This window comes from Rhipicephalus sanguineus, chromosome 1, assembly GCF_013339695.2.
Source record: "Rhipicephalus sanguineus isolate Rsan-2018 chromosome 1, BIME_Rsan_1.4, whole genome shotgun sequence".
Taxonomy (NCBI): Eukaryota; Metazoa; Arthropoda; class Arachnida; order Ixodida; family Ixodidae; genus Rhipicephalus; species Rhipicephalus sanguineus.
The window spans coordinates 264,518,491-264,537,584 of NC_051176.1; the positions used below are offsets into that span (position 1 = coordinate 264,518,491).

General features: G+C 49.2%; 1 protein-coding gene across 1 annotated transcript in view; it reads left to right on the forward strand.

The window, feature by feature from the left end:
* LOC119378876 (T-box transcription factor TBX20) overlaps positions 1–19,094 on the forward strand; it is a 113,499-nt gene that overhangs the window by 31,462 nt on the left and 62,943 nt on the right. Inside the window, exon 2 of the mRNA XM_037647928.2 lies at positions 16,569–16,953. Coding sequence (XP_037503856.1) covers positions 16,569–16,953 — 385 coding nt within the window. The remainder of the gene's footprint in view (positions 1–16,568; positions 16,954–19,094) is intronic.

Here is a 19,094-nt window from a genome sequence, read left to right on the forward strand (position 1 = left end):
CAATATAAGTGAAATTTCGGTTTGCGTTTTATCAAGGGTGCCTTTGTGTGAGACACTCATTAAGCTTGTGGCTTATGCAAATTGACTGATAATTACGCCGTCCATAAGGTTTAACGAAGACTTCACTGAATAGCTGGGAGCGTCGTGACATGCACTGTGACAAGCGCATGTCTGAAACAAAGTTTGTCGCGGGCAAGTTGGACTCGATGGCACGAAGAAAATGAACACAGTGCGTATAGAACATGGCGAAAGGAAATAAACATAAAAGCGGCCGCCTCTGCTTTCGAGCATATAAATCAATTGTTCTAAACGACTTGGGGAGTGAACTCGTTCCAATTTATGAAGGTGTAACTATTTTACAGTTATTATAAATCTTGTCTGTGACCATAAAAAAGACGAAATTGACGCTCAGATTGCAACGCGGTTCTTTATCAAACGCTAGACCAGAGCCATAAGAATACATGCATGAACAATCTTCAAACGAGCGCTTAAATGTTTGAACGTTCTTCAGTGCACGCATATATTTCGGAGCGTGTATGCAGCCAACGCAAGCAATTGGATTAGCGGGAAGTATTCATAAAATCTCTGTTGATGGGTTACATTCCTGCGGTAATCTCGTGCTTGACAGACAAGAAAGGACCCAGAAATAAAGGATTAGCCTGCAGTGTGCGCCTATATAGATACGGCTGCTCATTATTCCATACGCTATTGCATGCAGAAACATATCTGTTTCTTTAAAAGTCGTGATAAGCTGCGCTTCACATTCGAGTGGTTGGCAAATGTTTGTTTGAGGTCGCAAGGAACTATAGCATAATACACCATTTTGGAACGTATAAAGCTAAAGCGTCATTAGCAAACGTTTCCGCTCGCAACTCCTCTACGCTGCATGACGTCACACAGTTCTTCGTGCTGTACTTCTACACCTCTCAGTTATTGTGGGAGGAACGGCGATGCGAATCCTGGAGAAAGAGCTATGAGTTTGGTCGACACCTGCTGAGTGACTTTAATGTCATTTCATCGTTAACAGCGTGTGCCGCGTTGGCTCGCGCTCACAGCTAGCAGCAAAATGAAGAAGAAGGAGATACACGTAGTGCGCATGCTATAGGCCCAGCAGTCTGTGCGTATCGACTGTTATTACAATAATAATATCTGGGGTTTTACATTCCTGAACCACGATATGATTATAAGGCTATTACGCCTCGACTGTGCTGCGTGTTCCGAGCACGCCTGACGTTTCCCCTTTTCTTTATTATTTTTTTTTTGTTTTTTCGTGCTGTAAACCGGAGCTGCATTATGACTCAACTGACATTATCGCAACTAATCTCCGGCACGCCTTCGATTCTTCCAAAATTGGGCCGCCTTTCAAGGAAGGAAGGAACAGGAGAGAGAGAGGAGATGCGGGGATGTTAACCATGTCTAGAAAAACTGGTATGCTACCCTACACTGGGGAGTTCGAAAGATAAAGGTAGAGAGAAACAGAGAGGGGGAGCACGCATACACACACACACACACACACTGTCACACTCCTCACAGTCAGAATATCGCCATTGGTCTATAACCGCCGGTGCAAGTCTGTTGTCTTCAAGAATTTGAGCAATGCCTTCGTCGCGCTCATCCGCGATGATCTCTCAAGACGATATTCCAAAATGGTTACTGCCGTCATCGGTCCGTGGTCTGTGGTTTAACGTGCCTTTCAAAGCATTTTAAAGCCCTTATACGACGACACATATCGTTTGCAGCTGCCGGGACCACTGCGCCAGCTCACAGCATTCGATTACAAAGTATCCTCGCATCACATTTGATAACTTGGTGCGAAACACACTCTAATGCCAAACCGTGAGAAGTTGAATAGGAGAACAAAGCTTCGTTTAAAATGAGCCTCATCATTGTATACGCAAAAAGATCACAGTCAGTCATTTATTGTATCTATATATTTACAGTAGCCGTTTAAAATGATTGTCCTGTGAGATACCGTAAACATTTCGTGACCTAAAACCGTTCGTATTCACTTTTGTTTAAAGTACGCGACTACGCCCCTCCCGCCACTCCTCCCCGCTCTTATAATTTATTTTTCCTAATTGTAGCCCATAGACTAATTCTCAGATATTGCATTGCCCTGGGTGTTGAATCCACTCGCACATTACTCCAGCGAAAGTGCGCTGATGAGCGGGCGTAGCAGCCTTTCGGGAGCATGAGGAAGGAGACGTTGCAATTGACTTTGCACGTAGCCCCCTTCCCTGGATCGCCAACGGGGCGACTGAAACCTGAAGCACAGCATGTTCTCCGCCTACCGCTACACCACAGGACTCATGCAGCTGCAGTGTTTGGTGCGACGCCCGCTCGCGTCTCCCTTGGATAACGCCAGCTCGCGAACCTCCGTGCTGCCACTACTCACTCAGCGGCTCGAGTCGTTAAGGGTGCGCTGAAAAGCAGCTGTTCTCAAGCGGAATGGCGTTGCGAGTGCTGCCAGGGCCCAGACGCAGAAAGAAGACGGTCCCGGCGCCCTCGACGCCCGGGCCCGGACGGTCAGCGAACACAAGGCGACTTCCCTGTTCCCGCAAGAATGCGTCGCCCGGAAGGCGAAACCCGAGCGGCACAGTATTGCTCCCGTTGGACCGCCGAGGAAGACTCTGCTGGGTGAACGCCATTAAGCAGCCGGCCCAGCCTTTAAAACAAAGGCGCGCGAAGAGAAGGTGGGGGCAAAAAGAAGGAGAAGGGGGCACGTGACGCTGCGCACACGCTCGCTCGCGCGAATCTTCAACATGTCGCGCTGCCGAAACGAGAAACCACGAGGCGAGGGAGCTCACTGTGGTGTGGGTGGTCCATGTCTGAGTCGTTAGCTGCGGCCCCTCGCTCGGTGTTGCCGACTTGGCGGCTGTTTGTTATTATCCTCGCGGTTAACACGAACGCATATACGCTCGTTGAAGATGGGCGAAAGATTGGCCTGTCTTTTTCGACGGTGCCGCGGCGAAATGAAAGAACGCATCTCGCATATATATAGTAATGGTTGTAGAGATATATAGATAGAGATTGTACAGATATACGTGTTGTATGCAGTTTTTTGCGTATATAATAATAATAATAATAATAATAATAATAATAATAATAATAATAATAATAATAATAATAATAATAATAATAATAATAATAATAATAATTTGGTTGACTGGTTCACTTCTGATAGTGATGTCTTTACCGAAAGGAAGCTCACAGTGTTCATGTGTTGCATGCTAACTTTCCTGTATAAGTGCACGGCTATATTGGTAAGATATATTTTGAAGTATATGTCATCGTGCTAACTTTAGTGTCACATATGCATCAAAAGTGCTTACATCCCCTTAAGTTGCTTGAACTTTTTCACATCGTTGGGCGGCGGCCTACGATCGCAGAGTAAATGCGTACTTATAACTGCTTGTCGGCGGCGAAAGGGTCGACAGATATATAATACCGCAGGATGAGGCGCTTTGCTTCACGAGTGCAACGACGTGCAATACCCTACCTATGCAGTGACGACGGCGTTATTGCAGCGCTGGTGCGCGCTCTCTGGGCACTAGATTGATTACCGGAAAAGAAGCGGTAGCAAATAAAACGAACAAAAAGAAAAAGTTAGAAGGAAACAATGCCAAATCGCTCCTCCGGCGTATTCCTGGGTAGCGCCATTTCCGTTGGAAACACGCGGCTCACGGAGAGCAAATTTTTGCGTTCTCCGAAAGCGTAATTTGTGATTTAAAAGCGGTGAAAAACTTCAGCGGCTGTCGGCGGCCTCTGTTTCAACGAGCGTCGCGTAGCACGAACAAGTCAGTCAGCGGACCCTGAGTTCGGCACCTTAAAAGGGCCCCGCCGCGGCCCGAACTTCGTTTCGCTTGGACTGCGTATGCATGCATACTTCGAGTCGAGGTAAATGTTCCGAGCAGCGCAGCGGCTATGAATCAGTCAGTTTTTGGCCGCCTTTGGGTAAAGCCGAGCAGCGGTGTGAGAGTACGGTGCGCTTGAAGCGCTAGGACTGCTGGTATTGATGACAGGCCCGAAGGGCGTCCGTCTTCTCCCTCGAAACGACCGTCTCAAGTTCCCCGACCATCTGCCGGGTGGCGGCGCTTCTGGTTAGCCGCCATGTTATATTTCGTACACACAGCGCGGTGGCGAGACATTCTCGCAGCAGTGATCGCAACTATAACAACAGCCTCAGAAACGGTGCTCCAGGATCGCGTCTCTTAATGTGACGCGAAATGAAAGAGCTGGTAAACAATGTCAACAGCTTGACACGCGTCCGTTTAAAGGTGAACCTCTGGGGCCCTTTGTTTCTTTTTTTGTCCTCGAGCAGCTCGAAAGCTTGGCGGCTGCATCGTGACAGGCCTGGTCTGTAAGCGGTATGTTAATTGGTTATCCACTGTGCGCGACCTCTGCATTCTATCGCGTAGAGCACGATCACCCAGGTGCCACGTTTTGTTAAGAGGGGAAAGAGAAGGAATTTAGTTACGGAAATGCTCAACAGGTCAAACTGACGTCAAAGTAATTTACCGAGGTACGAGGTTAAAAAACACGGTGGAGACGAATAAATGAGTGGCGTGAAGAACGAAGACACAGCAGGTCGCGAAAATGAGCAGTTTTCTGTTCACGGCCGCTCATCTGTCATGTTTTACTCGGACATCTGAGGATCACACGGATGAATTGCTCGGCTGACCCCTGGTTTGATTTTTTTTTCCTTCACGGTGCCTTTCGTGTCGCGTTGCATTGAAAGCTTAGCAAACCGGTCGTTTTTACACTTCGCTTGCGATGGCCAAAACTCGGCGACGGGTTGTTGCTGCGCGACCTCATGGTCGGAAACGGAAGTCCCGTATTCCGTATAGCCGCCACAACCTGTTCAAGTACTTACGCACACTTCGTTTGGCGAACATGCGCGAAGCTTTTGATGGGCTGGCCCAAATGTCCAAGAAGGTAAAGAGAAAAAAGATAACATATTCGTCAGACAGACAACTTCGCAATACTTGCGTCCTTGTGGCAAGTTCATTGTCTTTGTTAATGCGAATCATTCGACCGTGCAATAACCAAAATCATGGAGGTTGGATTTCTCAATACGATTTAAGGGAAAGTTGGCTCAGTGAACGCACCAACATTGGAACTATGACCAAAACAGAATCGAGACCTGGGGCAACACTTGAGGTACAAAGGCATACAGTTGCGCCGCACGATGAAGCGTTTCTTAAATTGAAAAAAAAAAAAAAAACACGGAAAACTATTACTCATCAATATATGCATTCGTGTCCCCGTAGTTTCAGGCGACGTGCGTTTGATAACTAGTCCCGAAACACGTATACGTCATCGTGTTCTGACTAATGATCTCACTCTGCGCCTGCAAAGCTGCACATCGTGCGTCTTTTGACTACGCGAGAACAATACGTGATCTCATCGCAATTTTATAGCTTTCACTTTAACGCTTCTCATCTCACGCCTAGCGCCAGAAAACTATGTAGTTAATTTCACCTATAAGTAAAAGAAGATTAATACTTGGCACAATCCACTACACGAGTGCCTCCGTGAGGTACATTTTAATGCAAGAAGAGCGCGCAATGTTGTACGAAAGTCCGCGTGTTCGTATTTCCGAAAAAAGGAAGGAAGGTGTAGCGGATGACCAAGAAAATGCGCATATTAAGCTGCGTCGCAGTACGCGTGTAATAACGCTCGCGTGCCTCTAACCCGTGCGCAGTGTCCTCGCTCGTGTTCAGGCACAAGGCACGCGTCATGTATACGTGCACCGAGCCATAGCGCCGCGTGTTTCAGCGATTCGGTCACGGCGCAGAAAATAATTGCGAACAGGACTCAGCGCTGATGAGCGCCTGAAAAACGTTGATGCATGCGTGAACGCTGCACAGGTGCCTGGACGGGCCGAGTTGAAAAAAAGAAAAAGACGAAGTGAAACAGAAGGCAAAAAAGACAAAGGCAAAAAATCCTCAGAAGCGCCACTTGTCAACTCTAGGCACACGTCGCGTTGTCCTCGCAGATGTCACTGGTCACAACGCACTGGTCAGGCGAACAGGCGCCGAGCCAATCTGCGCTCCTGCTGGGATGAGATGCGTTCAGCGAAATGAGCGAGCCGAGGAAAATAATGAACCTGGCTGCATACGTTGGAAGACAGCCAGCGATACACTGTTGTCATGGGCCTTGTCAGCTGTCGGATATGTTCACCGCAAAATACTGCAAATTGAAACGCGGAGACGATAATAACAAGCTGCAAACTTGGTTCATGGGAAACAATAGCATTCTTCATTTATTTATTTATTTATTATTTATTTCCCTTTAGCTTATATTACAGTCCTGCCAAACGTCGACTTCGCGTTGCTCTTTAGAACGACGCCGCGTCTGAATACCTTTCTGCATCTGTCGCAGGAATTTTTTCGCGGTTCGAGAAACAAGTTATCACGAGGGAAAAGAGAAATAATAAAAGAACACCGTAATGTCACCGAAGAATGACGTGAGTAATTGATTGCTACGGTCAGTTTCAATACCACGGAAAAAAAAAGTGGCCGAAACGATATGTCTGAAATTGAAAAATGAGATGACGCTGATTGCAGGAGTTTCATCGAAGCAAATGAACCCAGAGAAAACGGTTTTAAAACACCGCGACTTCGACGAGCTCGAATCCCGCGCATGCGTGGACTCGAATCGTTGGTACATTGTTTTGTGTCGCTGGATTTTTACTTACGCGCTTGCCCACTGATCCCTATATAGTCTGTCGTATTGATCCGCTCGTTCTATAATGTAGGCGTCCGGATGAACAGCTATATATAGATAGACGATCATTAACCGAAAGCGAAATGAACACTCGGGCACGAGTCGTATTTTATGAACACACTCGTGAAGCCGATAACGCCGCATTCGACACAGACAGCTGTCGCTTTATTATTATTTTTTTTAGCTTTCCGACTATTATAGTTTATGTCGTTGTGCGAACGTTCGCCGCGTTGACTGGTGTGATCGTTTCGCTCCTTCACTAAATTTCTCTCACCCACCCTGTCGGGTACAATATCCCGCCCTCTACAGTAAACGCACACAACTACAACAACGTCAGTAGTAATAATAAGAATAATAACGACGTGTGAGTGCGCCAAATGGTACCTCGCTACGTAGAACGTCCAACCGGACTCGCCTCATTTGCTCTGCGTCCGTCGACCCTGTTATATGCGGTTTTTCACGCTTGCTTGCTCTCTTAAATACTCGCCCCTTCCGCTGTTGGATAAAAAACAAAGAACAGTAGAACAATATCTTTAATACTGTTCGCAACGCTGATTGCAATTGAGAAACGGTACACCGTGCCCCATTTCTCTCGCTACTTGCACAGATTCACACTGACACTGCTGGCAGCGCAACTGGGGCGAACGAAGCTGAAACCAAGTTTATTTGCATATCGGCAATCACGTTGCAGGAATTTTTGGCGGGGATTGTGGAAGTGGACGTTGAGCGTAGTACGCTCGCACAATTTGGCCGACTATACCGGTCTTCTCGGCTTTTGGAAAGTGACGCGCTGGCAAGGAAGCTGTGGCGATACAGGAGAGAGTTGAGGGATGACGGAATCGGCGGATGACAGCTCCCTGCCCGCCAGGCTGTGCGAGCCAGCAAGCGGCGCACTTGAGCGCGCAAGCGGCTTGCACCACCGCGTGTCTCGGCAGCCTCTGCAGCCACGCGAGCACAAAGCCGCGTCTCTGTCTCGCGCGAGGCCGCCCCGCGCGCGCCGGGCAAAAAAACAATGTCGCGGCCGTCGTCGTCGGAGGCAGCAGCAGCGTAACTTCCTCGCGTTCTCGCAGGCAGCAGCAGCAGCGGCTCCGCGCTATCGCGCCCATCAGACGCTCATTTGACGAGCTGCCAGATGCGCAAGACTGCATTACACGGACTTCCGAACTGGGAGCGTGGCGTTTGTTTACGCGCCAGTGTCGGATGACTGCCTCGCGAGACCTCCCACACGACCCGGGGCTGCGACCTGTATTCCTCGTGGTTGAAGTTGAGGAGGGGGGTTTTGGGGGGTAGAACTAACCCGCAAAGGAGCCGGCCGCGCGGGCGAGCTCCTTTGGCCGCCGCCGCTTCGGCGTGCGAGCGCGTGCGCGTGTGGTGTACGCGGCGCTCTTTTGCACGCGCCCGAAGGCGGCTGCTGGTCCGGCTTTGTTGCTGGCACGCAAGCCCTCTCCGCCCCCCTTCTTTACGTCTGTACGTGCGTGCGTTCGTCGGCTGTGGGCAAGCTCTGTATCCAGACGGTGCCTCCACCATCTCTACGCTGTAGTGTACGCTTCTAAGACGGGCCGTGTATCGCGTCTCGGAGCGGTCGTTACCTGTGCGGATCGCGTATTTGCTCCACCGCAGAGCCGTATGGTATAGTCACCTTGGGCGCCGTCTCTGCACTTCTGGGAGAAAAAAAAAGAAATCCCGCTCGGGAAGGTCGTTGTTCTCTCTTGTGACCGAGCCTTTCTTTCCACTAAGAGCAGCTTCTTTCCACCTTTCCTTGTCGTTTTCTTCTTTCGTACTCTCACCAGCACAAGAGCGTTGTTCTTGACAGAACCTGGAAATATGGCGATAGAAACAATGGCCGCGGCAAGCGTTATTGTTCGGCTACGCTATTAAAACGCAGGAGAAAACAAAAGGCGATGGAAAAAACGCTGTCGGCGCATTCCTGTCAAACAAGTGTTCGCAGCCGTATACCACGTCCTGTTGTCTTCCGAGCGCGGGATTGACAGAGCCAAGGGAGGCCGCCGCGTTAAGCGAACGAGAATTGACGTTAATGGGGAAAACGCCCGCGGTCGCGCTCCTAAAGATGCACCGGCTCCTCCCGGCCGTATCCCCTTAACGCTGCCATGAGGGTCACGCCACCGGAGTTGCTCCTCTTACGTAAAACTCTTGCCCCCTTCTAATATCTTTCTCGTCCTCTTTTTTTTTTTTCTTTTTTTCTTTATGTAGCGTTCCCTCGCGGGGGCGGTTGGCAACCAGGCTATGCCTCGAGGTGGCGACCCGGCGCCGGCGATTCGCGTCTAGACGGCGGCGGTCCGTGCGCGAATTGCGAGCGTTCTGTTGCCGCGAGAAAGAAAGAAACAGGAAAAAGGACAAAGAGGCATAAATAAATGGGCTCGGAAATTTTGTGCCTCTGGAAGTCTTCTATTGTTTTCCAAATAGAAGTCATAAAAAGGCGCGTGTCTCTCGCGCTCATATTGCAGATGCATTCTGTGCCCGGTAAAGAAGCCGTTCACTTCTTCCCTCTCTCTCTCTTTTTACTCGCTTCCCCCTCCCCCGCTCCCTTCAGCCGAGTGTCTTACAGAAAGGCGCGGCCCTAGACACTGAATGGGGCCGTAAAAACACAGCGCCTAGCGCGCGCGTGCGGGTGCCGCCTTTTGTCTTCCGTTTTCACGGCGGCCGGGTCGATGCGAGCCGCGGCGCTGTGTGCCGGACAAACGGTTCAGCGCGTTAAACGGGCTGGCGTCCGAAAAAAAATAATAAATAAAAATCCCGAAGGAAAAGCCCAGTCTCCCCCTCCTCGACTCGAGAGGAGGTTTTTATTGTTATTTATTTATTTTTTGGACGAGCCGAGTGCGCCGGTTTACATCGATTCGGCACTTTATCATCCCCGAAGCATTACCGAAATGGGACAAGGAGGAAATAATTAAAGAAACGAACGGGTTAATGACCGAGGCCTATACTCTACAGCGGGTTTTATAGCGATCGCCCGTCGAGTGTCCTTTGCTCCTTTTTTGTTAACGCGTGCGATGAGCCAAAAAGGGGTTATAGAAATAAACGACCAACTTGGGTGGCTTTTCGCGCGCACATCGTTCTTCTTGCAGAGGCGCGCGTGCACGGGCTTGTGCCAAGCCGTGCGGGCGCACGAATCGGCCGCGAAATCGGGAACGGTAATTAATTATGAATTCACTCTTCGCAAAAGTTGCCGGAGCACACAGACACGTACAAAAGAAAACAAAAAGCAATCTTTCTTCCCCTATTTGGGCGGTTATGAACAGTTGACAAGCGATCGAGGGACGAAAGAATAAAGCCGCCAGAAGAACCCGTATGCGTGGTCTGTCAGGGCGCGTTCTATCTACAGCAGTGCTCTGAAGAACATGGCACGTCTTATGAGTTCTGCGAAAACGATGAGAGTGTGCAGGTGCGAAAATCTTCCAGAGCGTTAACAACTTGTGACGTCGTGTTGCTGCCCCTCTCCCAGATGAATATGACAAAAAAAAAATGTACCGCCAGAAGTACCCCCGTTCCTCGGAGATACGGTTCTTACAGGCGGCTTTTACGATAGCCGTGCCGAAATGAAATAAAATTACCGCCTGGCAGTTGACAGACGCTGCATTCTTCTACACGCATAGGCAGCAACATTCTAAAAGTGTTCGCTTAGTTTACCTTCGTGAAGAAAATGCAACGGGTCAGCGCTAACTTTCAATGGTGCATCATGATCAAATTGTATCATGAATCCAAACCGGCTACCCCGCCAAAGTGTGTTAAAAATAAATTAAAGCGTCAAAAATAATTCCGCAAAAGCTTGCTAAAAATGCAACGCGACCTGCGGAAGAAGAGAGACAGGAGTACACCGAGAGCCTTAACTGTCTTCGTCGCAGTAGCGCTGCGTTTTAACCGTGTTGTAAATGAACCAAGTTGCTCATATCACTGATTCACTGCCGCAAGGACGCCTAAAGCAAAGCACGAAGATGGACAAATCCTCGTGCTTGCCATCGTTCCCACCTATACATAACAGAACGGTCGCAGCGCCAGTGTTAACAATCTTTGCACAATGCTATAACAGTGGAGGCCATGTTGCTCTTGATAGATTTTGAACACTTTGTTCATCAAGTTTCGTTTTTTTTTTTCATTACGTGCATCTAATTCTGAATAAACGAGCGTCGTCGCATGCTGGCCTTTTGGAACTCGTCAGCCACCGCTGGGAATGGAACCTCTATACTCGTGCTCACTCACACAACCTCGTGGCCAAGTGGTGAACGTAACAGAAATGTGTGAACGGCAATTCAAACTGTCAGAGGAGGAAATTGTATCGCATCGTATTTATTAATTTACGATGCTACTCGATGAAGAAATGCAAATGAAGGGTAGTTTTTCCGAAACGATACTAACGGCTATCTTGTATAAGAATTTTGATAAGCCTGCCCAGCGCCTGGCCTGCCCCAGATTATCGAACGTTCCGTAATGCAGCAACATGCTTATGCTGTTGTAAAAGTTGATACTGTCCCGTTCGCTTGTGCCTCGTGCATGTATATTCTATAGTAAACGTGTCGAACGCTCAGATGTGCTTTCAAAGTGAGAGGCTTTATAATAAAAGATTAGTAAGCATACCACGCTCAAGGTTGCGTGATGAGGAGCAAGCCTCTGAGAAATAAAAAGCACGCAGGGAGACGTATTCGGTGATATATATATATATATATATATATATATATATATATATATATATATATATATATATATATATATATATATATATATATATATATATATATATATATATATATATATATATATATATATATATATATATATATATACACGATAATGGTGTGTCAATCAGGCGTGACGTTACATGACAAGGAAACTGAATAAAAACAAAAGGTTAACTTCGTCCACCGCTTTGCATCTCTGCAATCGTACACGTGCGATGTTTTCGCGGTCAGCAACACACATCGCTTCAGTTGGTCAGAGCTCGTGTGCTTTCAGCACAAGTCAAATTGCCAATACTTCCCAATTGCTAGGGATTTCCTTGTAAAATACACGACATAATTATGAGGCACGTCGTGGTGCGAGATTCCGGATTAATTTCAACCACCCGGGGTTCTAAATGTAAGCACGCGGTTGTTCTTCGCAAATAATTCCCAAACTACTCCAGTGCGTTGTTGCGCTTACAGCCTCATGCAGCCGCATTTTGACAGATAACTCAAAAAACGTACATTTAAGACTATACTCGTCATGCTTAGAAGCCAAATACAGAGCAAACGCATGTCGCATTGCTATTATATTAAATGTGTAAAAGGCGTTCTAAGCCCGAATTCACAAAGCATTTTTGTTCGTGAGTGCATTATGTCAGTGCCCTGGTACCTTCGATAATAATATGTCCTGAATTGAAAATCAGTTCTGCGGAATCCCGCAAGGTGGCGGAAGGGTTAAGAAAGGGAAAATAGACAACCACCCATTTGTAGCACGAAGCCGCAAGGAAATCCAAACGGATTTCTCAGAAAGAAAGCCTCTTAGTCGCCGAAAAATTCGTCCTGGTACGGGGATCGAACCCGGGAGCAACGCCTATCCGGGGCGGTCGCTCTACCAAGGAAATCCGTATGGATTTCCTTGTGGCTTCGTGCTACAAATGGGTGGTTGTCTATTTTCCCTTTCTTAATAATGTGTCCTGCATAAGGACATCATCAAATTTTCTCTTATTAATAATTCCCTTGCAATTCAAGCGCAAGAGCCTCCTGTGAATGGGCCCTGACCTGTTATTTCCCGTTTCCGGTGCTCATCATGCTGATGACAAACGCTTCGGTGGGATCAGTCCGCATGCGCACACAATATTGCAGGGATGTTTATACGTGGTTCGCGAAGTCCTTTTGATGAGCCCCCTTGATTCTATCCTCCCTCGTATTAGAGATCGCCTAATCCCAAATTAGACAACCCAAAACTTGCGATTCGTAAGTCGCATTGCCATTATCCAGCCGACTTTTCTCATGCGTCAAATATGTCCAGCACCACGACTTGCTGGAAGTCACTCGTAAGAGCAAGCTGCTTTCGTGAATACGGGTGCACGCAGAACCATCCCTGATGCAGCACAGAGTAGCACTGTAGCCCACGATGCTCAAATTGTTATACACGGCCCGGTCTATATGACTTGTTTTGCCTTTAGGATGCTGCAGTACAGGCAGCATTATAATATTTCTCCTTAATGAAAGGTTGCTGGCGGTTGTGTTCTGCAGGAACACTCCGCGATATCTTGCGGCATCGTGAAAGTAAAACAAGTGATGATGTTTGTTTCGTGGCTGCCCGTTTTGAAGGGCTCCTCCGGAAGGCAGTGGCGGAAATTTCTGTACTGCACCCACAGTTGTGGATGATGGGACTTCTTCCTATTTTCATAGAGGCGCGTCTTCGCCTGCTGAATCAAGGGTCCTACGCGGCGCGCAAGAATGCCGCCCGTTATGCATGCGGCGGACTCATGGTGCACAGCTGGTCGTGTCTCGGCCATTTCCATCACGCCCGGGGCGCGAGTGAATGGAATAAAGATGGACTCATCTCGGGGGTATCCATTTAGTGCAAAGTGTGCCAAGCCATGTGGGAGCGCACTTGAAAATGTTTCGGGTCGGCCTTTGTGTCGTGTCCGCGCCAAGATAGCGCGGCTCATCTCGCATTCCCCTCGCCTGCCGCTGGGCACACGCCCTGATAGGCATATCCGACGCGTCCTCCGCGACCGGGCGCGCCGACGATACGCGCTGTAAATATACCGAGCCGGCGAGGAACAAGCTGACAGACTGGTACGCGCCGAGGCCCCCCTCTATAATAGGATGAGACCTGTTTTATCGGATATCGTGCCCGGGAACAGTTCTTCAAAAAGACCGTCCTTCGGTTGTTCCCGTGCCGCTGGCAGTTTATATGTACGCGTCGCGACGGAACCGACTGCGAAACGTCGCCGACTTCGTTCATGTGCATGGTCCCGCGGTACAGATGTCAAAGCGAGGTAATTGCGCTGCCGCCATGTGCGCTGCTTTCGTCTTGCGCGCTTTTTTTGCTATTTCTTTTCTTCCCCCGGTGTCTTATCGACTGCATTAATGCTCACCGACTGATTGTGTTGTCGAACGAGCTTTTATTTAATTGCACCCTCACTGGCGCTGCATAGAGAACGCTTACTATAAAGTTCGCGTGCAACCAGCAACCAACCCTCCTCGCGTGATGCGAAGCGCTGGCGACGGAGCTTCAGTTTATCATTCTTTTTTTTTTTCTTACTTTTTTCATCACCATACGTGTGACGTTTAGAATACGCGATGATGTCAGTATACAGACCCTGCGGGTCAAATGTGCATAGCCTTCTGTTCGTATGCCCTTGTTTGTCATTGGCCAGCCGGTAGCCATGGCTTCGCAACAGTATATGCCCTGCATCACGGTTGGCTGGTATCTCCTCTTGAAGACAATTCAAGTGTAAGAACTTGTTTCGCGAGATTCCCGTCGTTGAGGCGATTTTAAGGCTATTTGTAATATCACCACAAGTATTCGGTACTAAGTGTAGTATTATCTTTTCCGTTTTTACCAAAATAAAGCACTTGTGAACTGTGGCGACGTTAGTGCTCACTGACGCACGTTATTTCAGAATCTGCAGGTTTGTTGCACTTGCCTTCAAAGCCGCCACTGTGATCGTAATTAGTGGTAAAGATAACAAGCGATACAGCTGTACCGCAATTCATATTTTCCACAAGTTAATGAAAAACAGAAATAAAAAATATACAAAGGGAGGTAATTACAAGTTGAGCAGAGGGTTCCGCTCGCGAGCCAGTTTCTCGCCTTTTCTCAAACAGATGCTTTAAGGTACACCTGATCTGTTCGCCCGACGTGAAGGTTTCGGTGAATGCCACTGCACACGCAAGGAGCAAAATGAGAAGCCGTCGCGCTGCGTAGCCATACATTCGAAGAGAAAGGGAAGGCCTGTTCACCGTCAATCCCATTTGTGTGATGCTACATGTCGCAGCACATCACATTACGACACAGCGTAACACGCGCCCCTGTTGCCGCCTTCGTATTGCCGAGACCGAGCGTGCCTGCGGGCGGCGTGCACACAAGAGGCCCTTTCCGATAGCTGTCGTTGGAGGCGCGCGACGGGGGTCTCCGATGCATGATGAGCAGCATGCGCGCGGTATAGTACCTTATATGTGGACATCGCGCCAAGTGCCACGAGACGAGGCTGCGCAGGCGCTGACCGTCGGCGGCGGGTCGTTCACCGTCCTCTCAGCACGCTGCTCTCTCGACGGTGGCGAGAGAAGGGGGACGTCGAGGCATAAGGGCCGGAAGAAAAAAGAAAAAAAAAATTGGTGGAAGAGAGGGCGACGATGCTGCGGATTTCCGATAGCGGAAAGAGCGACAGCTCGGGGTTATCCATCGTTGCCGGGAAGAGCGGCGGCAGCGAGCACCACCATCTGGGAGGTCTGGCGCCCAAGCCGGAGTCGATGGCGAGTTTGTCGCCACGGTCGAGAAGCGACACAGCGTCTCCTGTTGCCCGGCGTGGCTGCGGTAGGTCACCAGATGTGGTTGCGCGCCTCGCTGGCAGCCAGGGTCGTCCTCCGGCGCACACCTAGGCCGCATGTCGGAAGGGGAGGCCTCCGTTCCGCCTAGCTTCTTTCCCGGGGGCGCCGCATTTTTTTGCTCCTTCCCCGAAGATGCTGCGTGCACTGGCGCAGCGGGAAGTGTGACTGCTATGTTGCCCCCGACTGCCGCCGCTGGCTCGCGCTGCTCGGGCGGTCCCGTGGCACGCCGCCCGTTTATTCCAGCGCGCGTCGGCGAAAGTATACGCCGCGCGTTGACTCACTCGATCTGGCGCGCCATTTCGCCCGCCATGGGCAAGAATAGTGCTCCGTTGACTCTGCGATTCGGTGCACCAATGAAGAAGACTTGCCTCTCCGCTACGTCAGCCACGCGCTGTCGCTTCAGAAGAGCGCGGAGATAAAGAGTGTCTTTCGGTATCGCGTTACATTTTCGTCGGTTCCGCGGGCGCCCTTTTTTTTTCATTTTGGTCTATCTGTGGCACTTGGCGTTGCCTAATATTTCTGTCTGCGCAATTTCAGCCCCCTCCATGTGAATAGTAGCACGTTAATCTCCGCTCCCTTCTACAACATTGAGCTGGGAACTATATGGGAAATGCTTCACCACTAAAGCGCCGGCTGTCCCGAATGCTTAGCAAAAAGGGATAGCAAAAGAAAGAAGGATGGAAGAAGATGATAAAACACTACCAAAACATGCCTATGAATAAGAAAAACAGTAGAAAAAAAAGAGTACAGTCAAACGCTTTCATAACGAAGTGCTGCGGTTTTTCAGAATATTTCTTTATTGAGGACATTTCGTTGTAGAGGCGCTGTTCGACTGTAAGTTTTGACAAAAAAAGTACAAGACGCAAGGACTTCTGCATGTTTTGTAGCACGATGGCAGGTAAACGATCAGTCATGCTCAAAAGCTTTTTGAAGAGCACATTAAAAACACAAGTGTGAACAATTTATAACAGTATATGCAGTTTCCGCCAGGGTGGCGGTGCGATGCTATAAGCGCGAGGATGCGGGCTCAATTCAGGGCCGTGCATGGCTGCCGGAGTTCGATGGGGGCTGAATGCAAGAACACCCGTCTACATAAAGTTGGTGCACGTTAAAGAACCCTAGATGGTCTAACTTAATGTCGTGTCTCCCACTACAGCGTGCCTCGTTTGATCATATATTTCATGAATTTAATTACTTATGTTTTAGAACGCGGAAATGGAGGAAGGGGTTATGCGTCAGAATATGGGCTTTGCTGGCGATTTCGCCCGTTTCGTATGCGTCTCCAGCTGATCGTATATGCTCTTCATGTTGTTGCAGAACGGCTGCTGGAGGAGCCCGAGGAGGCGTCCCCGGGAAGCGCGGGCGAATGCCGGCTGGCGACGGCCTCTTCTCCAGCGCCTTCCAGCGACGCCCCGCTGAGCCCGTGCGAGTCGCGGTCACCGTCTCCCTGTCGCAGCACGGTGTCGCCGGCGGTGTCCACCCAGGGCGAGGACGGCGCGTCGTCAAGAGACTCCGGCGCGGGCACCAGCGGAGGCGGCGGCTCCTCTTCGTCCAAGACATCGAACAATCCCTACGCGGCCGGTCTCAAGCCGCGCTGCAATTCGGAGGAACTTGTGCACGTAGACTGCCACCTCGAGAACAAGGACCTCTGGGACAAGTTTCACGATCTCGGCACCGAGATGATCATCACGAAGTCCGGAAGGTGAGCCATACATTTCCTGATCCAGCTCCAATTAGATACTTAAAACAGAGGAAGGGAAGAAAAAGGAAAGACAGAAGGCAGGGATGTTAACTAGAGGTCTGGTTGGCTACCCGCCGCTGGCGAAATGAAGAAGGGAAGAGAGAGAGAGATAAAGGAGAGAGTAAAGCAAAAGAGCATGCGTCGACATGAACATCTCTCTTGAGAAGTTGTCGCTGAAACAAAGTTCGCAAATGTCTGAGGTGCCCGGATTTGTTTCTGATTTGTTTTCACTATCACGTGAGGCAGTCGTGTCTTGTAAAGAGTGTGCTTGCTATCGTCGAGTTTCGTAGTTGAATTTGCGCTTTCTGCTGCTTTATCACGATACCGGCCATAGCGGTATCTCTGTCTCGGGCGCAACGAAAATTGCTCGTCGCATTCGGCGTTAAGCGCTCAGACGTTGACTTCGCGTTGTCTCAAAGCAAAATAACGTGTGCACGTGTTGGGGCAGAGGGTATTACAGAAGGACGTTCCATCTCTTGCGGCGCCCTTTCTGAGTGAGTCACGACGCTGTTTACCATGTCTTTGAGTTAAGAATGTTCGCGGAAATTCTGTATCTATGATGGCACTGCTTGCGTATTGGTCAATTTGTGCGCAGCTCGACGTATACTGTATGCAAAGTCGAGGACAATAAATTGCGGCATGTGGCACGCGCAATAAGCTCGATTTATTCTCTATTTGGGCATGCGACAACTCAATTAATGGAGCACTGTGTTGGTTTCAAATTTGCTGTAGTGCTAACTGTAATTCTGAATTACAGGCTATTTGCCGATATTCTGCGAAACATATAGCATTTTTTCTTTTCTTTTTTTTTTTTTCCAAGCTCGCGTACCCTGCAAAATTTTGATACATGTGTCGGATGTTGCATACCTTGCGAGGGTTTTCTTCTTCCTTTTTTTTCTTTTTTGTTGTTCTTTTCGTGCATACATTGGGGCAGCAAGGAGAAGCCGGTGCCACTTGAAAGCGCCAAATTATTCTTTGAGCTCACGTTATTGAAAAAAATTGCTGATCACAGTGCCACAGATGCGCTTGCAGGAGTAACGGTGTGCAGAACCGGAAAAAGAGGCACCGTTGCTTGAGGGTCACCATGCGGGTGAAGCCAGCATCCCGAACGGATTTATGCGCCTGTGACCTGCGAAATTCCTGCGTCGACAGGGTTGCACTGTGCATATACGCTGGCTTTGAAGGAAGCGACACCCGGTGCCGCCGTGGAAAGCCAGTTATATGCGTTAGCTGCGCCGAACAAGGAGAACATAAATGTGCGCGTCTATCTGTTATCGAAAACGGAACTTGCGCGTGACGAAAAACATTACTTAGGCGTTCGCCGCCGCCATCGCCGCTTCTGTTGCTGTTGCCGCCGCCGCGGCGCCGACGGGCGATACGGGGGCAGGTCTTGCGGCGGGCACGTATCCGCGTACATGGATCCTCCGTGACACGGACATATTACACACTCGGGTTTCTCGCGCTGCAGCGGGAACGCGGAGACCTAGGCCCGATAAAGGGTGGCCCAGTTGAATAGCTTGATTTAACGCCACGACGGTAAAAACGGTGCCCCTATACAGGACGGCGATTCTCGAACAAGAACGATCATTGGCAGCTAAACAGCGCGCCGTTCGCCACCTTTATATATGGGGAAGCCGCGTGACCCCTTGATTCTTGATACCCTGGTAGTACTCGTTCCGAGCAAATTATACTGATATCTTATGACTGAACGGCAGCGCATGCACACGCAAAAAAAATAAGAGAATGACCACGAATGCTCAGCGCTACTCTTCTTTGTTTGTGTACGGATTCGCCACCGTTAAGTCATGAAGTGCAACCAACAGCGCAAGTTTCAGTCTTGTACAGATATCGCCAAAGATGAACGCTACGATTCATGCATAGAGAAAGCACGCTCGTTATGTAGCTTAATTTCATGAAGTAGGGCTTTGACTCTCATAACGTCTTCTCTGGTGATTCGTGAACTCTTCATTATCCGTTAACACAAACGAGGAACTCACACGTGTTCTGAGGAGAAGACATAGAAACAAGTGTCCATCGTTAATATATACAGCGATGTAAGCAATTAAACTGCGCGCACAAATAAATCATCAATGCAGGGATAT